Source organism: Kwoniella botswanensis, chromosome 1 (assembly GCF_036426115.1).
Source record: "Kwoniella botswanensis chromosome 1, complete sequence".
NCBI lineage: Eukaryota > Fungi > Basidiomycota > Tremellomycetes > Tremellales > Cryptococcaceae > Kwoniella > Kwoniella botswanensis.
The window spans coordinates 12,073,357-12,098,096 of NC_088599.1; the positions used below are offsets into that span (position 1 = coordinate 12,073,357).

Below are 24,740 nucleotides of genomic sequence, written 5' to 3' on the forward strand. Positions count from 1 at the left end.
AATCCTCTTATTTGATATTTCAATGCCCAAGGTCGTCCTATTTTATTCATATCCCAATGATGTTCTCATTGTATATACACATAATTATAAACCCCGTTATCCGTTATTCCGTTGTCCTGATCGTCATACTTCCAATGCATCTATGTGAATACTCATACCAAATCCGCCGCCATCTTTTTCCGCCCATTCCCACTATCGGAAGCTATTGTTCTATCACTTGAAGCTGAGGAAGGTCCGTTGATAGGATCTAAAACTTCTTGATCTATGTCTCTCATTTCCATTTGAGCTTTCTCATCAAACGTTTCTATCGGGGCTTCAGGCTGAGCTTCAATATCGGTTTCGCTCCTGGCCGCAGCTTGACCTCTGGCTCTATTCAAACTGTATGATCTAGTAGGTATAGTAATCTATCATAACCCCGCTCTACCGTCAGCTCACTATACACATTCAATCGTGGTATTTGAATAAAACATACCACTAAAGCAGCAAGGAAGAAAGCCGCTCCGACTATCCAACAAATTCTGAAACTATCTGCAAAAGCTTTTAAGACCATATCCTTGGTTTCACCTTCGGGTAATTCGTGTAGAGATTTATATCCCGATGCTGATTCTGGAACGGTAAATGTGGTGCCATACCCTGGTATGACGGCGAACTTGGATCGGAGGTTGGTATTGAGTATAGCGGTGAATACGGCAAGACCTGTATAAAGATTATTGGGATTCAGTCTCCACTGTCTTTTTAAGATGGAGAAGAAGTGCGACTTTGGACTTTAAGACTTCGAGTCGAAAGGTGGAATGGATCTTACCTATGCTTCCTCCCGCATTCCTAGTGAGGGACCACGAAGCAGTCGAAGCAGCCATCTCCTTCAGCGGCATAGCAGCTTGGATGATCAACATTGGTACTTGTAGACACAATCCCACACCTATACCTCCGATGACCAGTATACCTTCGAGAGTAGCCAACTTGACAGTTGAAGTGAATAGACCATAGTACAAGAACCAGGCCAGGGCTGCTAGGGCGTAGCCTACCCATGCTACGGGTCGGATGATCCGAAGTCGAGAGTTTACTTGTCCAGCTGCATCAGCACAACGTTTAAGATTAGCTTACATCGATGACTTATCAGAGAGTCTGGATGTAAGTTACTCACCGACCACCGTCATCCACGCTACGCAACATGCAAAAGGTAGTAGGTGTACACCCGACTGTATCGGAGAATCACCCCGGAGCTGTCCCATCACAAACAAAGATATATCAGTAAGGCAAACTTCAGCCAATACATGCGAATAGTCCCACTCACACCTTGCAGTAACTCTGGTAAGAGATAATTGAACGCCAAAAAAGCAGCTGCATGTAAAGTCGAAGCAAGGAGGAAGAAAGCGGTAGTTCGATTCTTGAACATTCTCTACATACAAAAATCGTTCCGATCATTAGGATCTCGATGAAGCGAGTGAAAGAAGTAGGCAGAAAAGAGAAAAGAGACGTACAGCAGGGATAATGGCGTTTCTCTTGGTAGTTAAGAAGTTTACGACAGCAGCTACGAAGACGACCGCTCCAGCAATGATAATACCATAAGAAGCAGGTTGACCAAATCCGAAATCTGCCGCTCTTGAAAATCCAACGATGAGTAATCCAGACGCGATCATCAATAATGCCCTGATGCATTGAATACCGAACGTCAGCCTCAGCTGGACCTATACAAGATATCGTGGTTGAGCACTTACAGACCGATAAAATCGAAGGTCCTAGATAATTCCTTGAAAGTCAATTTCCTAGATGGGTTCAATCTGAGGGTGAACACTAGTAAGGCGAATGCGATTCCACATGTAGGGAGGTTGATATCTACTCGATTTCCGAGGGGCTGGTCAGTGCAATGCATCGTTCGAGAAATTCCGGTTGGAGACTCACAGAAACACCATCTCCTGTCAGAGAAAGAATCAATTGTTTGATCAGTTATCCAATCCGAATGTGATTGAGTACAATTTTGGAGACTCTTGTAGTATGTATCCGGACCCACCATGAAGCTTTTTCAGTCAATAGTCCACCGAATATAGGTCCAAGAACCGCTGCTATACCCCAAGCTGAACCTAGGAAACCTTGATATGTTCCTCTCTGATGCAATGGGACGATGTCCGCTGTAGAATAATCCAGAACGGTCAGGTAAGCACCTCATCTTGTTGAATGATTACCAATGATGATGACTTGTCAACTTACAGACTACGATTGACCTGAAAATCGAGATGTTACATGTCAGTTCAGTTCCTTGATTCTGATAGTATGCTGGAAAGGTAATCGACTCACGTCAATCCAATGATGGATCCGCCTCCTAATCCCTGAAACGCTCTCGCTATGATCAACCTTTTTCCCACCAAGAAACACCTTCAGCTTCAGCCTGGTTCTTCGTCATACCGTTGAAAATACTCGATGCGAATGAGTGAACTTACCAACTCATACTCTTTGCTGCTCCACAAAGAGCCGAGAAGATGGTGAATACTATTATAGCAGCGTATAACATAGGTTTACGACCTATTATATCTGATACTCTACCGTTGATGGGAGTTTGTAATGTCGATGCTAACAGATATGACTAAACTCTCGAGTTAGTAGGCGTCCCGACGAGAAATTACTGGACAGCTTACCGTTCCGACCCACGAGTATTCTGAGGGTGATGCGTGGAGGTCTTCAGCTATTGTCGGTAAGGCGGTGGCGACGATCTGTATACAGGACATCAACATCGAGTTGTTGTTGTGTACCCGACTCGAGGTGGACTCACGGTCTGATCCAATGCCGACAAGAACAATACCAGTCCGATCCTACTCTTCGCGTCAACCAAAAGGTCCATCTCTAACAAAGGCATAACTTACGCGGGCATGACCAATTTCAGATTGTTCTTCGGTATATCAGGTACGTCTATCATCCCATATCATACCCATAAGCCCATTGATCTCTCATCGTTCTCAGTCGCTATACGTCTTCGACGATGCAGAGCAAAGTTGAGCCATAAACATACCTTCATCACCTTCCGTCAAACCCTTTCCCTTCTTTCTCTCTCTGGCAGATCCACCCAGCCCCGATCCGACAGTAACATCGCTACCCTTCCTCCTCCTGTCCTCCTCTGCAAAAGGTGGTTGAGGCGATTCTAAGCGTTTCGAAGTGGAGGCTACCGCTAATTCATCTTGGATCGGTATATTGGATATTTCATCGATAGGAAGAGGTGGTTTATTCGATCCAGTAGGAATCGCATTCATCTCTGTTCAGCGCGAAGGACAATATCGTTTGGTTTGGCAATTTCGAATTCGATTATACACTATGCACAGATGTCTATGTCCAAAACAAAATCTTCTGATTATCGAGTGAATTTGGTTCAACTACTTCGTTTCCCAACCACTAAACTTCTTGATAATACTGACGCACTCGGCTAAATATCTGATCGATTCAATTTCGTTCGAAAGATCTATACACAACGTCTTGATTTTGTCCTTGTCAATGTCAATCGGAATGAACGATGAACAGAGATGAAGAAGCAAGTATGTTACGGAAACGCGTGATCTCATCTCATTTACTTCTCCCCGCTGCTCGACTTCTTTGTCATCTTTCGATCGGACGGAGACCGACGATTAGATGGAAGCGTAACATGACACCACCCAAAAATTATGCGGAGATCTGCTATCGGTCACCTCCGACAGCCACTCACCCACCCTGCGCTTAGCTTGTCATGATTCTAAGTGCAAGTCAAGCTAAGAGCCGAGATGATCGGAAGATCCTCACGTGGAACGAGTGCGAATCACGTGACATCAATCCTTTCTTTCTTTTCGTAACCGGTGAGAGTATGAGATAGCATGAGATTGTAGATCAATGCGAATTTACGAGATGAGATCGAGATAAAGGTGCAAAGTAGTACCACATAACACCAATCGCAAGACTTGTATTGCTTGTTTGATCTTAGCGTACACCATCATCTTTGCATTTAGTCCAGTACTGCCAGATCACCACCATGTCATCCCCTAATCCCACAACCACCTGTCTACCCGCTTCAGGCAGTAATGTCCATAAAGTAGAGTTACCGGAGAACGCCTTGGTCTTGGCTCCGACTAGACAGTTGCAGAGCTTGTTGACTATCATAAGAGATGAGAAGACTCAAAGGTGAGCTCGCAGCTAGTTCATATCCGTTGGTGCAATTATGATATCGAGCTGATGAAGATCTGGTTCAGAGGTGATTTCGTATTGTAAGTTACGACTAATTGATGAAGATACTTTCACAACATCGGAGCTGAGAGTCTGATCCATGATCTGGACGGTAATAGCACTTCAGATAGGATTATCAGACTTTTGGTAGAAGAAGGTAAGTCCATCTCATCCTTGTGTTCTCATCTATGCTCCAATGTCCAGTCCAGGTGAAAGGACACTGACGGTATGCATGATACAGGTCTCAATCACCTTCCAGTCATATCCAAGAAAGTAACTACACCCACAGGAAAAGTATACGACGGGGTAGCATTCCAAGGTAGGATCTGTGGTGTGTCAATCATGAGAGGTGCGTTGGTCGACTTGCTCTGCCTCTGCCTTTGATTTTTCCTTTGTTTCCAGAAATGAGCTATTCGAAGACATAGCAGCTGATACTGGTCCTTACAAACGATAGCTGGAGAAGTGAGTTTCCCACAGGTAGGAAGTTTGTAGTGAGATGTTGTGTTAATGTGGCTTAATGGCAGGCTATGGAAGCTGGTTTAAGAGATTGTTGTCGTTCAGGTGAGTACAGAAAATCGATTTATCCGAAATCTTATGATAATCTTGCGGATCATACTCGGATCATACAATGCATGTATGTGCTGACCGACAGACGTGTGCATGCAGTGCGAATTGGAAAGGTCAGTCACGCATACAATCGTACATACCACACCTGCCAAACAATCACGCAATGATTCGCATTGTATGGTAACATATGGTGGCGCTGACCGTTCGGGTACACACCTCTACGATACTACCCATAGATCCTTATTCAACGAGTATGTACTTTTTTTCTCTCCCATCTTTCTTTCTTTCCATATTGTCTGTGTATATATACTATACCTGCTGATTGGTTAATACCTCATTTCTGAAATGTACAGGATGAAGAGACTTACCAACCGAAGTTATTCGTGAGTCTACCTCCCACCAAGTCGAAGATAGCTTGACTGACTATCGGCCATGCGACTAGTACGCCAAACTGCCCGATGACATAGCGAACCGATATGTGCTCCTCCTCGACCCCATGCTTGGTGAGCCATACCAAATTCCAATCATACGGATAGTACGCTGACATTTTTCGTAGCTACCGGTGGATCATGTATCAAAGCCATCGAAGTATTGCTTGAGCATGGTGTAGAAGAAGAGAAGATCTTGTTCTTAAACTTAGTGAGCCAAGCTCCTAGCTGTTCTCGGATTTGTTGTCGCTCAACAGCTGATTAAATGTTACTTGAAGATTGCCTCACCTGAAGGTATCCAGAAAGTGTGCACTAGGTTCCCCAAGCTTCGTATCGTGAGTTGATTGACCTTTAATACCGAGATATACATCCCCGTCTTCCTATGGATGGACTTGGGCTGATATTAAGCTCTAGATAACCGCCTGGGTAGATGAAGGTCTCGATAGCAATTCATACATTGTACCAGGTCTTGGTGATTTCGGAGACAGGTGAGTTGATCAAGTAATCCACTATAATTTTTTCATGGAATTACAGTAATGCTGATAGTTAATTGGGATAGATACTTCTTATAAGCTTTCCCGTTACGCATCCATATACCCATTTACGACTCATAGATCATTCCTGTTCTTATCATGTGTCATGCATCGCATATCCCATCACACTTGCCACGATCAAGGATAAGGGATTTATATAAGCTGAGGGAAGGAAAACGCCACATTGACGAATGGTTAATAACTCCGATCAAACCTCCGGATCCAGTTTTTTTTCCAGTGTTTCTTTTTTTGCAGGTGTGTCGCCGCTCATATGACCAACAACTCTTCTCTTCCTTCCTTTCCTTCTTTCTTCTTCAACAATCAATTATCAATCTTGTGAGTGACTCTGCTTCCACCATCTTTAGCTCATCCATCCTCCTCACAGCCTCTCAATCTGTCAAGCATTAATCGAAAGGGATCGATAGCTGACTCTCATCTAATCAGTACAGTCTCCACCTACCTACTACCCTTCAACCAACAAACCAACAACATCTCAACAATGTACGGCGCTAGAGCTTCTTCCTGTTTCAAGTGTGGTCAACGTGCGTATGGGTGTTTCTTTTGATGGTTGTGGGTTGTGTTGTGGTGTCATGGGCAGTGTGTGAGCGAGATAGCGTTGTTGCGTTGTTGCGTTGTGTCGTGTTGTGTGCGGGGGAGTGAGAGTGCGTTTACATGAAGAAAGAAAGTCTATCGATGACGAAGACGAAACAATGCATTTTTATGATAAAACGAATACTCCTCCGTACATAGCTATGGTCTTGCATCTCGTATAGGTTTGTCACCTCTTACTGTGGTAAGCTGATGTTATCACGTCCTCTAACTCTTACTTCCTTTTTACAAATACACACTGTTCTCATTCTATTCGTATAAGAACATCCACTATATCACAAAAACTGTACCTCTTTCGAGATCCATAACCTTCAAGAAAATCTCAACATCATGGTCAATTGATAAAATAATCAATACCGCTATAATGTGCTATGCTTCACACTACATACTGCCCACTGACAACACACTGACATAACCCACAACCACACTTATCTTTCCTCATGTACAATCAAGAACTATTGCTGATCACGATTATCTCAAACATATACAGAAGGCCACGTCGCTGCTGCTTGTCCAGCTCAAGACCCAACCTGTTACAACTGTGGACGTGAATATCAATCTCTTCTTCTTCTTCCTCTCAGATGTCTTTGAGTGTTCACTAATGTATATGTACTTCTATAGAGGCCGGTCACTTGAGCAGAGACGTAAGTTTCCCTATTGGACACGACTTCATCCTAAACTCTAACTTACTTTGATATACCGTACGACAGTGCCCTCAACCTAAGAACAAAGCTTGTTACACCTGTGGACAAGAAGGACACGTCTCCTCTGCCTGTCCCTCTGGACCCGCTGCCGGTGGTTTCGGTGGAAACGCCGGTGGTGCTGGTGGTGAATGTTACCGATGTGGTAAACCAGGACACATTGTGAGTAAAAATTATCCATTTTATCCTTTTTCTCTCCCCATCCCACCTCCTTATTCTACCGCTATCGTTACAACTTTCAAGTCTCGTTCCCTTTAACAACTATTTCATGATAACGCTTACCTTGAACCATCACTATAGGCCCGAATGTGCCCCGAATCAGGTGCCGGTGGATACCAACAAGGTGGTTACGGTGGATACGGTGGTGGATACAACACCAAATCCTGTTACGTGAGTCTACTTTCCGCTTCTGCTCAAACTCAGATAATCGAGTGGGAATATGGTACTAAATAAGCTTCTTGCCGTAGACTTGCGGTGGTGTAGGACACATCTCTAGAGAATGCCCTTCATCAGGTAACAGAGGTTTCGGTGGTGCTTTCCAACAAAGAGGTCCCCAAAAATGTTACGTGAGTTTGAGTGTGTCACTCACAAAAAAGTCGCAGATACTGATTGTGCTTTGTCGAATATAGAACTGTGGTCAAGAAGGTCACATCTCAAGAGAATGTCCCCAAGAACAAGGTAAAACTGTGAGTAAACCATTTTGACCTTCATTTTGAATCCTTTCTCTCGTTCCTTGCTGATATCGTATGTCTTGCGCGCAGTGTTACTCATGCGGTCAAACCGGCCACATCGCCTCTGCCTGCCCTAACGGAGGCGCTGGTGAACCCTCCGCTTAAAGTTGAGTAGAGTGAAACAAAGAAAAGAAGAAGAGAGTCAGTTTCGAGGTAGTTGAACGTGTGACGGTACGGTGACGGTCGATCTGATAAGAAGTTAAAATATATAAATATAAATGACAAAAAGGGATTTCTTCAATTACAATTATATCCCCATCTCTCTTCCTTTTTCTTTCTCTTTCTCTATAGGTACTTTCTTTCTATTTATATTCCGACCGATTGTCTATGATCGGTCGATGATCATCTATGCAACCATCGTATTTCCATGCACCGACAAGCGTCTGATCGTAGGTATACATCGGATTATGCTTGGTATATATACAGATTCGACACATCTATCTCTAAACGACACTGGACGTTACCCCTTTGACTCTATTCAAAGCATCTTCAAATCTCATCACCGCAAATTGTGCTCCTCCAAATTCATCCGTATCATCCTCCTTCTTATCCGTCAGGAAGACCTGCAATTCCTTTATCTTCTTCTCAATTCCTTCTAACCATGCTCTTATCCCATCATCTTCTTTAAACCTCTCCCAAGCGCCTGTTATATCTTCCTTGTCGAAATCCAGTATGAACCATAATAAAGTCAAACATTCGGTCCACCACGGTATATAAGGTGAGTTTAGCAGGTCGGAAGGTGAGTAGGTGAATGGATTATCTTCTGGGTCTAGTTGAGAGGGGGAGAAAAATAAGATTGGGAATAGGATCTCGACGAGTACAGAAGACAAGACCTGTTCACAGTTGAGACGAATCAATTAGCTGCTTCCTATCATTTGCATACACAATTACTGAATAGTGGACAGCTGGCTTACTTCCTTTGAGGATATTGTTTCTCTCAACAATGATAATGATTGGATTCGGATATTATCAAATGGGTTGGCAGGTTCCAAAAGCTAATGTCACAAAATGGATGATCAGTCAACTCACTGCGAATGCGGTCTTCGGCAGCCGTCGCAAGAGGGAAACTGACTTGTTTGAATAGTTCTATCCTGTTCACGGCGGGGGATTGAAGAGATACGATTCCTCCTATCAATTTGAACAAGGCCAGTCGCATGAGAGAAGAGGGATGTTGAGCGGTCAAAGGGACCAACAACTAGCAAAAATGATCAGCATGAGCTGTTCCGACCATGACAAAACGAATAGCTCACCTCAAGAAGCATAGACGCATTATCATACTCCACTGTTCCCTCTTTGTTATCTGAATAGAAATTTACGACGGCCCAGGTATAGGCAACTCCAGCATCTACGCTCGACCCGCTCAGTGCAGCACAGAGGATTGGCATACTATCGTCCAATAACGTTGGTGAGACCCAGGAAGGAAGAAGGGTCGATTTATCCTGAGTGACCAGTTGGGAAGATAAGAGATTGAGAGAGGCCAAAGAGGAGTGTACAGTAAGATGGGAAGGGTCAATGATTTTGTGTAACAGGTCTGATGGAGTAAGGTCGAGTGTCTTGCCTGTTGACTATATAAGATCCTTTTGATTAGCTGACGGACGGAGACGTCTTTACACCTATCTGCGATGCCTGTAGGACGTACCCAAGCTGAATCCAGAACTCCTTGTCCCGCTTCCCAACCTTCAAGTGACTGTTTAGATGTTGGCATTTTCTTGAATTTAGGATAAGTATTCAAAAACCATCTTTCGGTCAATCTCGCATCGACTTTATGTCCGAGCAGAGTGATCGACTCGAACAGCATAGTCAATAGTATAGCCTATCCAGAAATTATATGAGCTTTTAGTGCCTATTGCCTATTTTGTGAATCCAAAGCTCACTCGTTGTTCACCACCTTGATCACTCGTATTCTGCACCCATACCCAGATGGTATTCACCAATCCACATAATTCCCTCAGTAGTACCCTAGCAGATGATGTCGTAGCTTGGTGCGATAAGATTGGTAGAGATGATGATATGCTCTCGCTAAGGGAGAGGAGGGTAGGTGTGCTTCTTGAGTTTGGTAATCGAAGAATAGCTATGGTGAAGTAAATGACCATGAACATCCCTTTTGCTTAGGTTCAGTCGATCGAGTAGGACTCTGATAAAAGCTAACTTACCGATATTTAGACCCTTGATGATCAACTCATACTCCTCTATCAGCCCTGGCCAATCCACCGCAATCTCCTCATCGTCAAAATCACCTTCATCATCTGACACCTGATACCCTTCTGCCCTATCAACGATCGATTGGATACCTTCGGTCAAGCCCAAAACCACTTCCCGTGCGTTTGAATGATCAGCTATAAGAAGGACAACTTCTTTTGCCGAGGAAATGGAAGTCGCGAGAGGGAGGAGAAGGGGTAAATAGGTGAGTGAAGTATCTGATAGGATTACTTGCTGCAAAGGAGGTCGTCAGCTTATTTTCCTTGGGGAAAAAGATGTAGCTGACCTTCCTGTCTATCTGTGATTGCTCATCTCCCTCGTTCAGAAGTTCTAGAAGTATCTCGCATACTGCAGTCTTCTTACTTGTCTCGGCGGTGGTGAGGTGACCCTCGACGGTAGATGCTAGACTTTCACCTCCTTCAGCTGCGACAGTACTGCAAGTTAGAAAGGCTCAACTGGGAAGGCTTGTCGACGATCAACTTACGAGCTGATAAGATCTCATGTAGTGATTTTGACAGTGATGATATGTCTTCCATCATGTACGAGACTATGTCATTTCGAGAGGAAGAAGAAGGGTAGCAATGGGAATGAAATGGGAGTTGGGGTGGAACAACAAAGTGGAGGGGATCCGAGCGTTTGAATCTAAACACCTGAGCGACAAGTGGCAGTCTCAACCGAGGTTTGGCGTACTGTACTGCCAACAGCCAACATGGCAAACAATCAATTATTTTGCATGAATGAATACAACATTTATGGGATACAGAAAATGCGTTATACTATGCTGTACTATGTCATGATTGAATCATTATAATGATAAAAATGAATGTTCTGTCTCTCATGTATCTTAAGACTTCACGCCAACCCTTTTAAAAGCCAACTTCAACCTCGATCTCAAAGAGAGCGGTCTTACACCAATATTCTTCTCCCATTTCTTGATCGCTTGCTCCTTCCCAGAAATCGTCGTCTTGGCCTTTTTGGGTGTACTCTGATGATTTGTGTCGATGCTTGACCAGTCGATAGATGATATCAACCTTTTAGCAGGCGAAATGGGCGGTATAGCCTTCCTCTGGGGTAATCTACGTGGTGTGCTGAGAGGTAGCGGTGGTCCAAGAATGATAGAGCTTTTGGCTGGCGGTGTGGTAGGTCGAGAGATTTCCACTGGCATCTTATTTCGAGGCGAGATGGCAGTTTGCGGGCGTGAATACGGATGTATAAGAGGTTCATCTTTTTCTGATAAATCTTCCCGACCACTCAAAACAGCCATCAACTTCCTTCCGCTCTCTTTAGCTATAGGAGAAGGATTCGTATCCCTGAGCGAGCAGTTCAGGTTGGGTTCTGATTTTACCCTTTTAGGTGATTTAGGAGATTTCGGGGAGACCAATAGAGGTATATCGATGAGATCTATCGTTGAGTGGGATCTCCATAATGTCCGTATAGAATCTTCAGCTGAAGGTGGCGAGTATGGTGAGGTGGTGGAAGAGATGTGATATCCTAGGGATCGATGAGCTGATTTGATGAGATCCTGAGCGGATAGTGCTGATAATTTGAAAGACACAATGAGTTGTGAATCACTACTTCAAGGTGAAAAGGGAAACTCACCATCTATCCATTGCCTTTCTGAAGGTTCGTATATTTTCTGTAATCTTGGCCAACGAAGTTCGTAGTACTATCGTCAAGGACATTCGTCAGGTTTGTTTATTTCAAGAACGGATCTCGCTCACATGCGATCCAGGTAATTTCTGAAACCCTGCACCCATAACTTCGGCACATAATGGTCTCTCAAACATAACCGAAGGGGGCATCATCCCTTTTTGTAAGGTATATGTCCAAGATAATCCGATCAATCTCTACTCGACCGGCCCCACTATGTCAGCCCAAGACTCTTCACTCGATATATTCAATCGATGAACGCGCGGGTTGGAAGAAAGGGTTCGACTTACTCTTTTAAAAGGATCATCCTTATCAAAAGGTTTACTACCCCATCTACCATGTCTCAAACACTCATTGTAGTATTCCAACTGTGTGCGATCAGGTCCGTAAGACACTCTGAATAGGATCTCGAAATGAGGAAGTTCTCTATGCGAAGTGATTCGAGTAGGGTTGGTCAGGACGCCAAGGTAGAATGTGGTAAATACTGATGTGTCAACTACACCAGGTAATCAAGATTATGACCATGTCAGTCTGAGGAATTTTTGCAGAAGGGTGAATGAGAGAGAAAGGGAAAAGTGCGAAAAGCTATCAACTTTCGATTCGACTTACCCCTTAACTCTCTCGCTCGGTCGATATCCCACCCTGCGCCCAGCAGAACCAGATCTATACAATCTCCCAGGTTCGGGATGTAGTCTTTCTGCCCATGAATCATACTCAGCACCTCGATTGTATAACGCATACTCCAGTGAGCGGTCCAAGACCCTAACTCACCTTGAGTTTCACCCATTGCCATTTCATATTCGCGTAAGTCGAGTTGGAAGCTTTGAGCACTAGTCCCTCTTGATATGCATTCAATTTTATCAGCTGTGACTCTCCACGAGGGAACGGTCAGCTGACTCACCTTCACAACGTTCGTTGCTACGCTGGAAAGCTTCTTCCAATGCCTAAAATGTCAATGAAAGACCCAAAGCTCAGCGATTGAGAGCAACAGAGAGATGATCGTGTGATTAGACATACCTGAAGGGCCGATTGTCTGTTTACACTTAATCGTATTCTCGTCCTTTCCGCCAGTTGAGACTGTAATCAGACCGTAAATGATGGTCAGCTGAGTTATTTCGTACCTCGCATCAGAAAACGTCTGCTCACGAAGCCTTGAATAGGTCTGATCACCGTTTCCAATAATGCTCTTCTATCTTCATATCGTTTGTGTAAGAGACTTTGTCCATCCAGGTATAGGATATCGAAAAATACCAGGCAGAGATGTCTATTCTGTCTAAATCCAAATGAGATATCGCTACACATACTAATTTCGTCAATCTCACTTCTTTGACGATGTTAGGTGTAAGAGGAATAACGTACTGTGGCCTGACAAATGACATGGCCGACGCTGTGACACCGGCATTACCGAGCCACCAGAACTCCTCTATACCGGGACCTCTACCACCTTCTCGTGAGGCTTCGTTATATGGGACCACTTCCGCTTCTACAATCACCGAGGTAATACCCCTACCCCTTCGAGCACCTGTTTCAGGAAGCATCGATAACCGTTTGAGTAAGGAGGGATGGATAGGAAGATGAGATGGTATAGGTAAGTCCAGGGAAGCTAAGATGATTCTACATATAGCTCTGTAAGCTTATACAATGGCCGATAATAGTCGATACATGAAACTCACGAATGCGTATTCGACCTATCATCCGTACTATCCCTAATAGATTTACTGAACACTGTGATTGTCGGTTCATCACCCGAGCAATCAACGTGAATTTGCATCCTATCATACAGTCCAATCAGTCAATCTCCCAAACGCGTCCACAAGTCTAAGATAACTAACCTATATCCGTCGTATTTCGTTTCTGCCCATACTTCATCTACAGGCAGAGCGTATCTGGTACCCGTAAATTCACTGAGAGCATCTGGGATCGAACGACCTTTTCGACATTTCGGTATCTACACATCATCCTTCTATCAACTGTACATTCTCTGATTTTCTTCGATCTTTGGCTCACCTTAACATTGATACCCAGGACTGGCCCTGTCATGACGATCTTATCATGTTCATTCTCCAGTTTATCCAACTTATCAAAACATCTATCCGAATTACCTATTCCTCCATTATAAAATCCCCACAGCCTTTTATCCCAGACGCATAGGGCGTCTTTCAAACTGAGTTGTTCGGGGCCGGTATTGGATTTCATGCGTAACATTGTAGTGGGATTTCTGACCGACAGTTTAGGTAAAGGGTTTAAGAGAGGTCGTAAGTCCCTTAAGATGATTTGTGTAAGGACTGATAAAGCGTATGGAGTGAGATTGGAATCTCGATATAACAATATCAATATTTCCTGAGGCGATCGGCGTCTTGCTGGTCTTGAGTGGATTTGATTTTGGTCTTGGGAGAGTTGAGAGAAGGTAGATGAGGAAGCCAACTCATCAAGTAATGCATCGACATCGCGAATTGATACCGTCGATGTACGCTCTGTCATGGACTAAGTTCCATCACAATCAGAAAATGTACGGTCCTCTACTGATCTTCTAGAACGAGAGAAGGCATTCCGCTAGCTCACCCTATCTCTCATGAGAAGTTCAACTTCCTTGCCTAAACATCCCGTCCCACTTTCTCCATAATCCCAACATACCCTATCCCATTTCGACAGACCCCTCAGACCCAATATCCTTTCCAGCTCCAAAGCCAGCTTGCTCTCCTTCAGTCCGTACCTCCTACGCGATCCCTCATGAGGGAATAACAGTCGGAAGACATGTTTACCAACTACTTGAGGCAGGTGTTTGGGAAGGTGGTTGAGCCATGATTGAAATATCTTTGAGGGCGCTAACGAGGACGTCTTGGTTTCTTTGGTACCAACGGCAGCAGACTTAGGTGGACTGCCTAGATGATATACCAGTTTGACAAAACTGGAAGTCAAAATTATCAGTAGAGGTCTGTTCATGATAGCTGATCGATCCTGGGCTCACCTTTCAAAAGGGATATCCATATTTACAGAACCATCTAAGCTATACACATCGGATTCCAGGTAACTTGCTTGGGAGCTTGGACTGTTTGCATCGGAGAACCATACTGCACAAATGATTATCTACAAGCGACAATTTTCACCACAAAGGATTAGTTGCCTTCAGCAGATGATCTTGTCGTCTTGTCCTCCATTTTCCAGGATTCAGAACATTACGAAAGGCATCATCCGATTCACTTGAAACACCTCGTTGAGCCTTGGACGCGTCTCAGAGAACGGGTGATCGGACTAATCGAATGACAATTTATCCGAAAGGGGGTCCTTTGTGTTTGTGGTCCAGCAACTTTAATGCCACATCCCATTTAAGCTGGGTCATTTGATCCCGCTGAGTCAGCTGTCTCCCTGTCTGTGCTACCGTCGGAACTCGATTCGCTATCACTTACTGTAAACACCTCAAGTCATAATCTTACAACATCTGATCGAACCGTTCCAGTTGTCAGGTTATCTCATCAACACAGCTCCGTCGGATCCAATTATCATTATCCTCCGCATCAACAAAGATCTACGTTCATACCACATTCATCAATAGGTTGAGGCACTTCGACAAAACACCTATCACGGATAATATCATAGAACCCGACGACTCTACGCGTCCTTATCGACCGCTTCGGCTTCTCATAGACAAACAAGATGTCAGGCCTACCTCCTCAGACGACTCCAACCCTTCCTACTGAAGCGCGAGCTAAGAGGACTCACGCTCGAAGATCATGCGATGTATGTAAAGTTAGAAAAACAAGATGTGAATTACCCGATCTCGACGTCCCATCTGGACCCAACCCTTTACCAACCGATAAATCATGTCATAGATGTAGGGTTTTGGCATTACCGTGCATAGTAGATGATAGCGGGAAGAAGCAGCGAAAGAGGGGTAGAGAGGAGACGTCAAATACCGACGTCAAACCTACCAATGTTCAGCAACTAGAAGAAGGGGTCACACCACCCAAGAGAAGAGGGACGAAAGGAGCCAACAAGAGAGCGGAGACCTCTTCCACTCCCTTGTCAAGGAGACAAAGTATCGTCTGTCATGCTTTGGATGTTTTGACTGGGATATCACCCTTGGCGAACCATCAACAACCTGCATCATTAGATGAAGCTTCAAGGATCCAACCTGACTTGCCGACGTTCGATCACGTTGATTGTATGGATCAATCGAAAAGTATGAAATTACATGGTAGACCAGCGGAATTGGCGTGTGCTATGTTAAAAGTGGCTTACGGGAAGATCGGGGTGAAGAGGAGACCAAAAGTAGATGAAGACGAGGTGAATCTGAATGAATTGCTGGACGAGCAGACAAGAGCTAGATTACAGCCTGGGTGAGTGGTACCATCGGATACAAGATTTTGCCATCGTCAGCCCTCTGACTGACTTGACCTATTCCCTGCAGTTTCACGCAGCTCAAGACGTTCCATCCCCATCTCAAGTCTTTCGAAGACGTATACAAAGACTACAATCAAACTCCTGATGCCAGTAGTAGCCTATTACTCGCTACCGTCATCTACCTTGCCAGTCTGACCTTACCACCCGACTCGACTATCCAGCATATCCGCAACGCCTTAACTCCATTTATCGCATACCTACGCGACAGGGTCATTCTCCAATTACCCAAATCGTTCCTCGCTTTACATGCGCTGGAATTGTTAGCTGTACATGCCCCATTGGGTGTTCTTCCTCTTGAATTAACAAGTCTGAAGGAACTCGGCGTCGCTCGAGGACTGTTTGGTGCCGCGAAAAACCTCATGGTCACGTTAGAATTTGACGACCTTGTCGAAAATGCTATCGGGCCTGATCCGATGTTCGCATTTGACTGTTCAGATCTGTGGTTATGGGCCAGTCTAGTCGCAGATCAAGCTACCATCAGCTTCGAAGATCTGAATCCGATAAAACCGACAAACCTCTCTCATGCGCGCAGAATCACCGAGAATCTCACCGATCACAATGAGAAATTAGGTTTGTGGCAAGATGGAATCGCAAAAGGTGATTTGGCGATTCTGGTCGGTAGATTATCGGTCTCAGACAGGTTGGCTAGATTCGAAGAAGTATTGGATACAATCGCAAATATCAAACGTGCTTTGGAAATCAGTGCGGGTAATCAAGCGTACGATCCTGTAGCGGGTATATTGAACGAGTTCCAAAACCATGAAAGAAAGATGGAAGATATTGATAGAAGACACGATGCTCTCATGAGTAAGTGATTAATCATCGTTCTTATCGCAAGATGCGGGAGCAAAGCTGATAGTGCATTGTGTGAATAGGATTGTTAGCCGAGCAGTCCAGGGGCGTCGAATCTGGGTGGTTAGCCTATCGATCTATTCGAAGGCGCTACGAGACCAATAAAGTCTACGTGACTGGACTTCGAATGCTCATGGCTACGCATTACCTATCTGGATCACCTCATGCTTATCCTGAGATGCCGCCTATCATGAACGTTCCTTCGTCGGTCAATTATGCCATTCAACGAGCTTTCACCCCTGCTGACATCGTCCGATTCATCACCGATACAGCCGGCTCAAAACCTGCCGTCGAAGCTGTGTGGGACTGGGGTAGGAGGAGAGGCGTCAACACCGAAGCCTGCCTGATGGCTTGTGCCGAATTAGGACAAAATTTGGTCAATGACCTCCATAATGGTGTATACTCTTCGATTTTCCCTCTACACGATGTGACTCTCATCGCCAACGAAGCTGCGAAGGTCTTAATCGAGATGGAAGCCGGGACTATACAGATCCTAAGATCAAATAATCAGATCCACAAGGCTTTCAGAGCAAGATCGTGGTTGGTCGTCATGAATCAAGTCTCACAAACTCTCAGATCAATTGGTCTGTTGGCTTCGAGTGACGAGTATGGGGGCGATTCAGTTGCGAACGGATGTAGTAATCTAATCGGATCGATGGTTAGATCAGCAGAAGATTGGACCAAATCACTCGAAAAGGAAATCCCTCATGAAGTTCTGGGTAATGGTAATGGGAGTGATCAACAACATTCGGATAACGGAGCGAACTTACCTCCATATATGTTAGATTCTAATGGCAATGGGAACCAACCCAGTACTATCCATGAATCAATGAGACAACCTCCCACTGGGTTATCAACCACTACAAGTCATCAGCAGTATATGGATAGTTCAGATCGATGGATGGCATCGAGTGAACCGCCCCAACCACCCTCTTCATCATCTTCCGCGGGACATCTACATCATCATCCATCAACAACGGAAGAAAGACGTCATCAACCTCCTCAAGCCAATTACCCACCTCAACCTTATCCCTCCGACACGAATGCGAACGCAAATGCACATCCTGCTCAACCCCCTCAACCTGGGCCATACCCAAATACCGCTCTGGACCAATTACTTTCCGAAATGTTCTGCTATAACCTTCCCGCCTCGCAGCAAGGCCAGAATCGAATGCCCCAGCCTGTGCAGGATCATCATCAGAATTCTTGGCCCGCCGGATCTCGATAGGTACTAGAGAAGGGAAGGGCTGATGGACCGGTGCATATTGATTGTACGTCACAAGGGATGATTGGCTATTGCACAGTATACTTAGAATGAAATGATCGAGTGGATCTTGTTGAATTATAAAGATAATAAATATGGATATGAATCGTGTATGTGTAGTTATGAAATCGACTATTACAAGGAAGGACCATTACAGAACTTATAAACCTGAATATTGATGGTTTTTAGGATGTTAACACTATTTTCTAAGTCATCAAGATCTCTTCTCAAGATCCTGCCTTGTCAATTTCTGAAGTATCACCAGCATAACATATCAGAAGGAATATGGTCAGTTTCTTCTTTGCTCCGTAGGTTCAAACAGTGTTCAATCTGTGTCTGGCACTTAACGATCTATCACATAGTTTTCTGAAGATCGACTGAGGGTCATTGTACAACTTTGAAGGAGTATCGAACTTTATGCTCATGATCAATTATGGCACAAAAACCCCTTGCTGTATATAGATAATCGTAAAATTCTTGACGAACTCACATCGACTACTCTTCCTTGTTCCATGATCAAGATCTTATCGTAATTAATGACTGTCTGAATACGATGAGCTATCGATAACAGCTAGACAAGCAGACCTCAGTATTAACCTCACTATTGTTCTTAAAGGGCAAGTTGACTTACTGTCACACCTGAGAATTCATTTTGGACAATCTTCTGAATCAACGAGTCAGTCTCCAAATCGACCGAAGAGGTAGCTTCATCCAATATCAATATCTTTGACTTCTCGACTATTGCTCGGATTAAGGCGACTGATCAAACGTTCATATCAATCAGTTTCTTCAATTCATACTGTATTGAGATTAAAGTTCGTCGTGAGTTTGACTCACTCAGTTGTCTTTCTCCAGCACTGAAATTGGTACCCTGATTCACAACCATATAATCCAATCTCATCTTTTCTTTCAAAGATGTAGAAACTCTTGAATCCCTTTCGATGAGGTTAAGTGAATCGTTCAATTCCGCATCGGTATATACACCCTGAGGATCGATGTTTTCTCTAAGCATAGACCGACCCACATTTGGTGTCAGCTTCATGACGAGTCAAGTCTACTGAGCACACGAGCTTCGATGGATTGATGGGCAGTGTATTTTTGCTTACCGGATCGTTCCACTGAATAGGAAAGGGTCTTGTGGTATGATCGATAGTCCCCTTCTCAACTACAGGTCAGACCCTATCAGCCTTCGTTCCGATCGTACACCATTCAGCATAATGTACGATGACTCGTGCGTGAACTTACAGTATCAAGTCCCAAAGATCGTATATCCACACCATCAATCTCAACTCTCCCTCTATTCCCATCTACCGAAACTTCATCATTGTACTTGTCGATTTCGACCAATCTGAATAAGACTTGGACCAAGGTACTTTTGCCAGACCCAGTTCTACCGATTATTCCAACTCGTTCACCAGGCTGAACCGTAAAGTTTACATCTTTCAGCACGAGGGGTAGTTCAGGTCGATATTTCATTGATACATCTCTGAAAGTGATTTTGCCTCTGCTTGGCCATGAGTCTGCGTTGGGATCGGAAGGTAACTGACGGGGGGCTTCGGAAGGTAGTTCAGTGTAATACTGTACTCGCTCAACTGTATTCTAGATGATATAACATGTCGTTGTTCCGTCAGGATTAGGATTGCTGCAAGGAGGCATCCAGGAGATGGGTGTGGCACAGTAAACCTACCATAGAGATGATTGCTTCGGTCAGAGATCCAACCAATCGCCCCAGGGCTGATCAGAAGGTCACGTCAGTTTCCATTCAGCCATCGCCCCACCCAGCATACTGTTGAGGAGATGGAAAGATGACTCACTCGAAGTGGAGAGCATAACGTAGCTCAGAACAACACCAAATTTGGCAGAGGAGACGGACTCCCTGAACGTTATTCCCGAGATGATCACCGCCTGAAATCGAACAAGTTAGGTATATCGTCATTTTTTCAGTTGCTGCAACAGGTACAATGAATGTTGATGGCAACTTACTAATACCGATAGTTCACTGACAAATCTGACACGATTATGTAGCCAGCTGGTAGAATATCAATAAGCGTAACGGTGGAGATAGTATTATACAGTGACGACAATTGTGGCACTTACAAACCTTGAGTGAACCCCTGTGGAAGCATGCATAACTTAGCCTTCAGCACTGCACAGTGCGCAGTCATGAGCAGGCAAATTAACGTACGCTTATTAAGACTGCTGACTATTGCATTGAAAAGTGTTAACCCCGTGAGTATTTGTTTCAAGCCAAGAGGACTTACCAGATGGACGTCGATGGAACCTTCTAATATCTGTTGAAATCGATCTTGCCGCTTGAAAGCTCGTATGACAGACATTCCCGCAAGCTAACAGTTGATGTTAGTGATCTGAGTTCCATCCGATATATTTGAAAGCTTCGTACAGAGTGTGACTCACTTGTTCGCCTAGATTGGTGTAGATTTGGCTCCTCAAATTCGATACCAACCTATTGATATCTCTTGAAATTTCGAGGAAGAACATTACAGCCATATACTAAGGTTTTTCCCAATACAACACAAGATGAGACAACGAGGCTGAACATAAGTAAAGGAACTCACGTCGAAATAAAGTATTGGGATGAACACCAAGGCAGATACAGGGTATGTATATAAAACCAAAGCGATCGCTCCGATGATCGTTAACGTCGCGCTGATACACCTATTCGGTCAGCTTGCTTTGGAGATCCTTAGCAGACAATCCAAAGAGCACATTACCTGAATACGTTGTACCATGTCGAAGCGATTCGGTCATCCAGAATTTCGATATCCTTGGACAGTCGGTTGATTATCCTACCAGTCTGCCGATCATCATGCAGTACCGCTTCGGCGTCAACATAGACCCATAGATTAGCTGAAATTTTGTTCTGCACATACCGGAGTACGATCATGCCATGAAGTAGGACTTCTCATAACACCGTTCCAGGCTTTATCAAACATGTAAAATGAAGCTCTAATTCCAGCAACGAATATGATGAATATTGATGCCCACTGTTTGTTAACCGTGCTATCAGCTTTGATACGGAAGCGACTATGTGGCACATCGCTCACTGTGAAGATAGCCATAGCTATACCTAGACCTACATTCAATGGCATCAGCGATAGCTGGGTCAGCTCAGGAGTTGAGGAAGGCTTACCAGCGTAGATTCCCATGTATTGCTTCTTAGAAAGATTTGCAAACCTATTCTCCGACCAGTAACCGAGAAAAAGAGTATTCAGAGCACTGGCAGCTTGAGCAATTAGAAGGAAGCAGACAGATAGGGTGATCAAAGAGTATGACCTAATCGATGCAATATAATTGCGATATACCCTTGAAGGCACATTACCTTGAGACTTTTCTTCTTCCATGATCAAGCTTTGCGCTACTTTTCCGGACGATTCTGGCTTTGTGCTCTCTTCTTCTGCCTCAGCAATTGTGGAAGACGAGGCCGAGGACGGAATGCTTGCCGTAGGCTGTGTTCTTCCTATCGGAGTGCCATATTGCTGAATCAAGGTCTTGAACACACCTTCAGTCTTCACCAGATCCTAGATCGTCAAAAAGGAGTCGTTAGCAAGACCCTTGATAGAAATGAGATTGCTATACACTGACCTCGTATCTTCCCTTCTGGATGATCCGACCATTGCCACTTTGATCTCTATCCATGACCAATACAAGATCTGCATGTGGCAGCACGTCCAAATGATGGGTCACCAATACCCTTGTACGACCAGCCATGGGTCCCTCCAAGACACATTGATCAAGTAGATGATGCGCCACATGAGCATCCACAGCCGATAGGGGATCATCAAGAAGCACAATATCGCTCTGCTCGTATGCTGCTCGGGCAATGGAAAGACGTTGTCTTTGACCGCCGGAGAGGGTGACGCCTCTCTCTCCGATGATGGTGCTACAACCCCCGACGTGAATCAGAATCCATACCTCTGTAATGCTAGATAGTACCAGTATAGCCACTCACAGCTCTTTATCAGGCCAAGCCTCGACATCTGATCTGAGCCCACAGGCATCAATGACCTCAGCGACTCTTCTTAGATCCACGTCTTGAGAATCAGCGAAGAAAGTGATGTTATCGCGGATAGATCCCGATTGAACCCAGGCTTGTTGAGGTACTGCAGAACATACGAACAAGTCAGCGACCATTACATGAAGCAAATGCCATGGTGGCTGCGACCAACCATAGCTGATTGAGCCACCAAGACGAGTATGCCCTTTCACCTGCTTCATCTCATTGACGAGTGCTGATAATAATGATGTCTTTCCGGTTCCTACTCTTCCCACGATACACGTCAAAGCACCTGTATCCAAGTCAGCTCAAGATGTTAGCGCACAAGATGACTACATACCCCTTGGAATCTTCAAATCGATGTCAAGAATGGAGAATGGCACAGATGCTTCATGAAAAGGTTCCGAAGGTTGGCCATCGATCCTGATGTATCCCGTCCTAGCTGTGTTTCTCTCGAAAAGCTTCCTGAAGACGTGGAAAGCCTGGATAAATGCGGCTTTCTGTTGGATTTTGGGCAGCTCGTCAGATTTGGTAAACAAGTCTTCGAACTGGAAATCTCCTTGGGCGTCGATGGCAAATGGACATGATGGCTCAGCTTTGAGTACCCGGTCGAGCTCTTCTGACTGCGATTGTCATCAGCAAGCCTGTCTTGAACCTCACTAGCGGTCCTGGACAACTCACTAGCAATAACTCGTTGATACGAGCTGCCGTAGAGTCAGCTGCCAATTCTATTCCTCCTCGGAGTGCGTATGGGCTTACCAATACCAGTTGTAGCTTGACTAAGGGTGGTCAAAACCTGGGGTATATAAGAGATGGGATTCTTGAGATTATTGAAATATTGTAAACTTGAAAAGATAATCGCCGCATCGAGCTTATGACCCATCAGAGCGTAGACTATAAACGTTGCTACCAGCAAGCTCGCCACGCACATCAGTATACTGTGTCTGCCTCAAAGGATATCATGGATTGGTCCCAGACTCACATATGGCCGCTAAAGTGGGTATGAAAGACATCAGAGCTGACAATCCAGAAGCGATTATGTTATTCGATCTGAATCTCTTCAGCTCATTCGCCCTCATATCACTGATTCGCTGGCCGAAACATGACTCATAGGCGTATAGCTTGACAGCGCGTATGTTGTGTAATACCTCTGACAACAGTCGTACACGTTCGTCCACTACTTCGTTCTGCATACGCCGGATCTTCGAGATACGCTTGAAAATAATGGCTGATGAATTGAAAGCGTCGATTAGTATCATTCCAGTAGTTTCAACTCACCTTTCAATGGGATAACCAACAGAATAACCTTTCATTCATATATGTATTAGTAATCTCATGTGAAGACTATGCATCGAGGTGATGATACTCACCCCTAAGCCGACTAGACCCGACCAGCCCAGCTCCCAAAGTAGAAACGACAAAGATGCGATGATTTGGGCAGGGGTACAGATAATCTCGGTCGATTGGTCGACAGCAGCCTCCTTCAATGGCGTGAGAAAGATGCCTGTGCGGTGTTTTGTGATTTGACGAAGGGAAGGCTTACAATAAAAGCAGTATCGACCGAGACCATCGTCGTGATTCTGCCATCGGTCATTCGCAGTTTTGATCTACCTGACAATCGCCTACACAAATTCATACGTTACCCAAAAAGTCTCATGCGTGATGGCCCGATGCGAGACTTACATAGCTTTCCGTGAGATTATACAAGTGAGCTGACCAGTAACCCTTAGCATTTTCGATCTCTCTACAAGAACAGATATGCTTACTGCAGAGTTCAGCAATTTTCCTGTTAATTTGATTCTCCAATTGGCGATGTACAATAGCGAGGATGACCCGAAGATCATTGCCCAGATCCCTAAGCCTATAGCTAGCATGTAGCCGACCGAGGCAGGGGGCATTAAACCATCGGTCCCAGCTGGCGCAGCGATACCATGGTACCAGTCTTGAGCTCGAGAGATCTGGGTTAGTAGATCTTTCATCACAAGGGGTACATAAGCTCTGAGAGCAACTGTTCCCTCTCTGCAGATTAGCCTATGCGTAATCCGATGAATGTTGCCAAAGACAGGACTCACGGGCAACGAGCTTGACCATGACCATAAACCACCACGATTTCCATACCGTGTGGCAGATAGCCTTGAAAAGGCTTCGATCGCATGATCGAGACTCGGCGGAACCAGTGGCTTTGTACTTCTCAGGTCGGAAGGCGGGAGGTACTCTGCGCATGTAATGGCTTTCAAGCGTATCCCCTGACTGATCGCCAATTCGCGTTAGCGTCTGCGTAGACTTTCATATATATCACGAAGGTGCCTACCAGTCTCGTGTGAAGCTCAGGAGTTAAATCATATAGATCTAAGACGTATACAATGATCAGTTCGTTCGCGATTCATTCCGAGCTCAACGCTCGGACATGACTCACCGTCCGCCTCGAGTCCTCTCGACCATGCCACCCTGATAGACGGCCCCGCCCAATTCAAGAAGAACCTAGAGAAAAAGCTTGCATCTCTGTATGGTAAACTCTGTCCCTTGAAAGCCGCAGCAGGAGCTGGTGCAGGCTTCCAGAACGGGATCATAGTTGGTGATATACCTTGATTGGAAGTTAGAGAACGGTTCA

At 44.8% G+C, this 24,740-nt stretch overlaps 7 protein-coding genes across 7 annotated transcripts; 3 read left to right on the plus strand and 4 right to left on the minus strand.

The window, feature by feature from the left end:
* Window positions 1-152: 152 nt before the first annotated feature.
* L199_004558 (uncharacterized protein) lies at window positions 153-3,242 on the minus strand (the record flags this gene model as incomplete). The annotated part of the gene is made up of 16 exons (XM_064890284.1): window positions 153-404; window positions 473-696; window positions 803-1,072; window positions 1,145-1,223; window positions 1,295-1,399; window positions 1,482-1,650; window positions 1,719-1,836; window positions 1,903-1,916; window positions 2,012-2,129; window positions 2,209-2,222; window positions 2,296-2,352; window positions 2,439-2,581; window positions 2,634-2,708; window positions 2,768-2,807; window positions 2,859-2,904; window positions 3,005-3,242. 16 exons carry the CDS (start codon window positions 3,240-3,242, stop codon window positions 153-155), a joined length of 1,962 nt encoding a protein of 653 aa, XP_064746356.1.
* A 746-nt stretch (window positions 3,243-3,988) lies between these two features.
* L199_004559 (uracil phosphoribosyltransferase) lies at window positions 3,989-5,666 on the plus strand (the record flags this gene model as incomplete). Its single annotated transcript, XM_064890285.1, has 12 exons — window positions 3,989-4,137; window positions 4,206-4,220; window positions 4,299-4,336; window positions 4,421-4,528; window positions 4,634-4,641; window positions 4,704-4,740; window positions 4,846-4,859; window positions 5,100-5,129; window positions 5,189-5,249; window positions 5,303-5,385; window positions 5,453-5,509; window positions 5,589-5,666. 12 exons carry the CDS (start codon window positions 3,989-3,991, stop codon window positions 5,664-5,666), a joined length of 678 nt encoding a protein of 225 aa, XP_064746357.1.
* Window positions 5,667-6,206: 540 nt separating this feature from the next.
* Window positions 6,207-7,853, plus strand: L199_004560 (uncharacterized protein; the record flags this gene model as incomplete). The annotated part of the gene is made up of 8 exons (XM_064890286.1): window positions 6,207-6,249; window positions 6,807-6,863; window positions 6,938-6,960; window positions 7,027-7,179; window positions 7,318-7,407; window positions 7,485-7,583; window positions 7,647-7,703; window positions 7,779-7,853. The coding sequence occupies 8 exons, from the start codon at window positions 6,207-6,209 to the stop codon at window positions 7,851-7,853; spliced, it is 597 nt and encodes a 198-aa protein (XP_064746358.1).
* Window positions 7,854-8,191: 338 nt separating this feature from the next.
* On the minus strand, window positions 8,192-10,483 carry L199_004561 (uncharacterized protein; the record flags this gene model as incomplete). The annotated part of the gene is made up of 9 exons (XM_064890287.1): window positions 8,192-8,581; window positions 8,663-8,743; window positions 8,821-8,943; window positions 8,999-9,313; window positions 9,388-9,561; window positions 9,623-9,819; window positions 9,902-10,181; window positions 10,234-10,370; window positions 10,432-10,483. 9 exons carry the CDS (start codon window positions 10,481-10,483, stop codon window positions 8,192-8,194), a joined length of 1,749 nt encoding a protein of 582 aa, XP_064746359.1.
* A 308-nt stretch (window positions 10,484-10,791) lies between these two features.
* On the minus strand, window positions 10,792-14,585 carry L199_004562 (uncharacterized protein; the record flags this gene model as incomplete). The annotated part of the gene is made up of 15 exons (XM_064890288.1): window positions 10,792-11,483; window positions 11,547-11,613; window positions 11,669-11,794; window positions 11,888-12,093; window positions 12,207-12,294; window positions 12,369-12,436; window positions 12,499-12,541; window positions 12,615-12,674; window positions 12,744-12,870; window positions 12,957-13,211; window positions 13,271-13,369; window positions 13,430-13,545; window positions 13,605-14,081; window positions 14,160-14,505; window positions 14,566-14,585. The coding sequence occupies 15 exons, from the start codon at window positions 14,583-14,585 to the stop codon at window positions 10,792-10,794; spliced, it is 2,790 nt and encodes a 929-aa protein (XP_064746360.1).
* A 666-nt stretch (window positions 14,586-15,251) lies between these two features.
* L199_004563 (uncharacterized protein) lies at window positions 15,252-18,078 on the plus strand (the record flags this gene model as incomplete). The annotated part of the gene is made up of 3 exons (XM_064890289.1): window positions 15,252-15,934; window positions 16,006-16,805; window positions 16,874-18,078. 3 exons carry the CDS (start codon window positions 15,252-15,254, stop codon window positions 18,076-18,078), a joined length of 2,688 nt encoding a protein of 895 aa, XP_064746361.1.
* A 350-nt stretch (window positions 18,079-18,428) lies between these two features.
* L199_004564 (uncharacterized protein) lies at window positions 18,429-24,699 on the minus strand (the record flags this gene model as incomplete). Its single annotated transcript, XM_064890290.1, has 32 exons — window positions 18,429-18,527; window positions 18,605-18,685; window positions 18,746-18,873; window positions 18,952-19,118; window positions 19,221-19,279; window positions 19,360-19,713; window positions 19,802-19,848; window positions 19,929-20,019; window positions 20,098-20,143; window positions 20,216-20,228; window positions 20,300-20,459; window positions 20,530-20,625; window positions 20,691-20,781; window positions 20,847-20,929; window positions 21,006-21,119; window positions 21,180-21,208; window positions 21,266-21,653; window positions 21,718-22,015; window positions 22,085-22,235; window positions 22,302-22,421; window positions 22,470-22,752; window positions 22,811-22,833; window positions 22,889-23,035; window positions 23,112-23,357; window positions 23,408-23,435; window positions 23,500-23,610; window positions 23,673-23,751; window positions 23,813-23,841; window positions 23,896-24,137; window positions 24,202-24,379; window positions 24,441-24,478; window positions 24,546-24,699. 32 exons carry the CDS (start codon window positions 24,697-24,699, stop codon window positions 18,429-18,431), a joined length of 4,173 nt encoding a protein of 1,390 aa, XP_064746362.1.
* Between the last annotated feature and the right edge of the window lie 41 nt (window positions 24,700-24,740).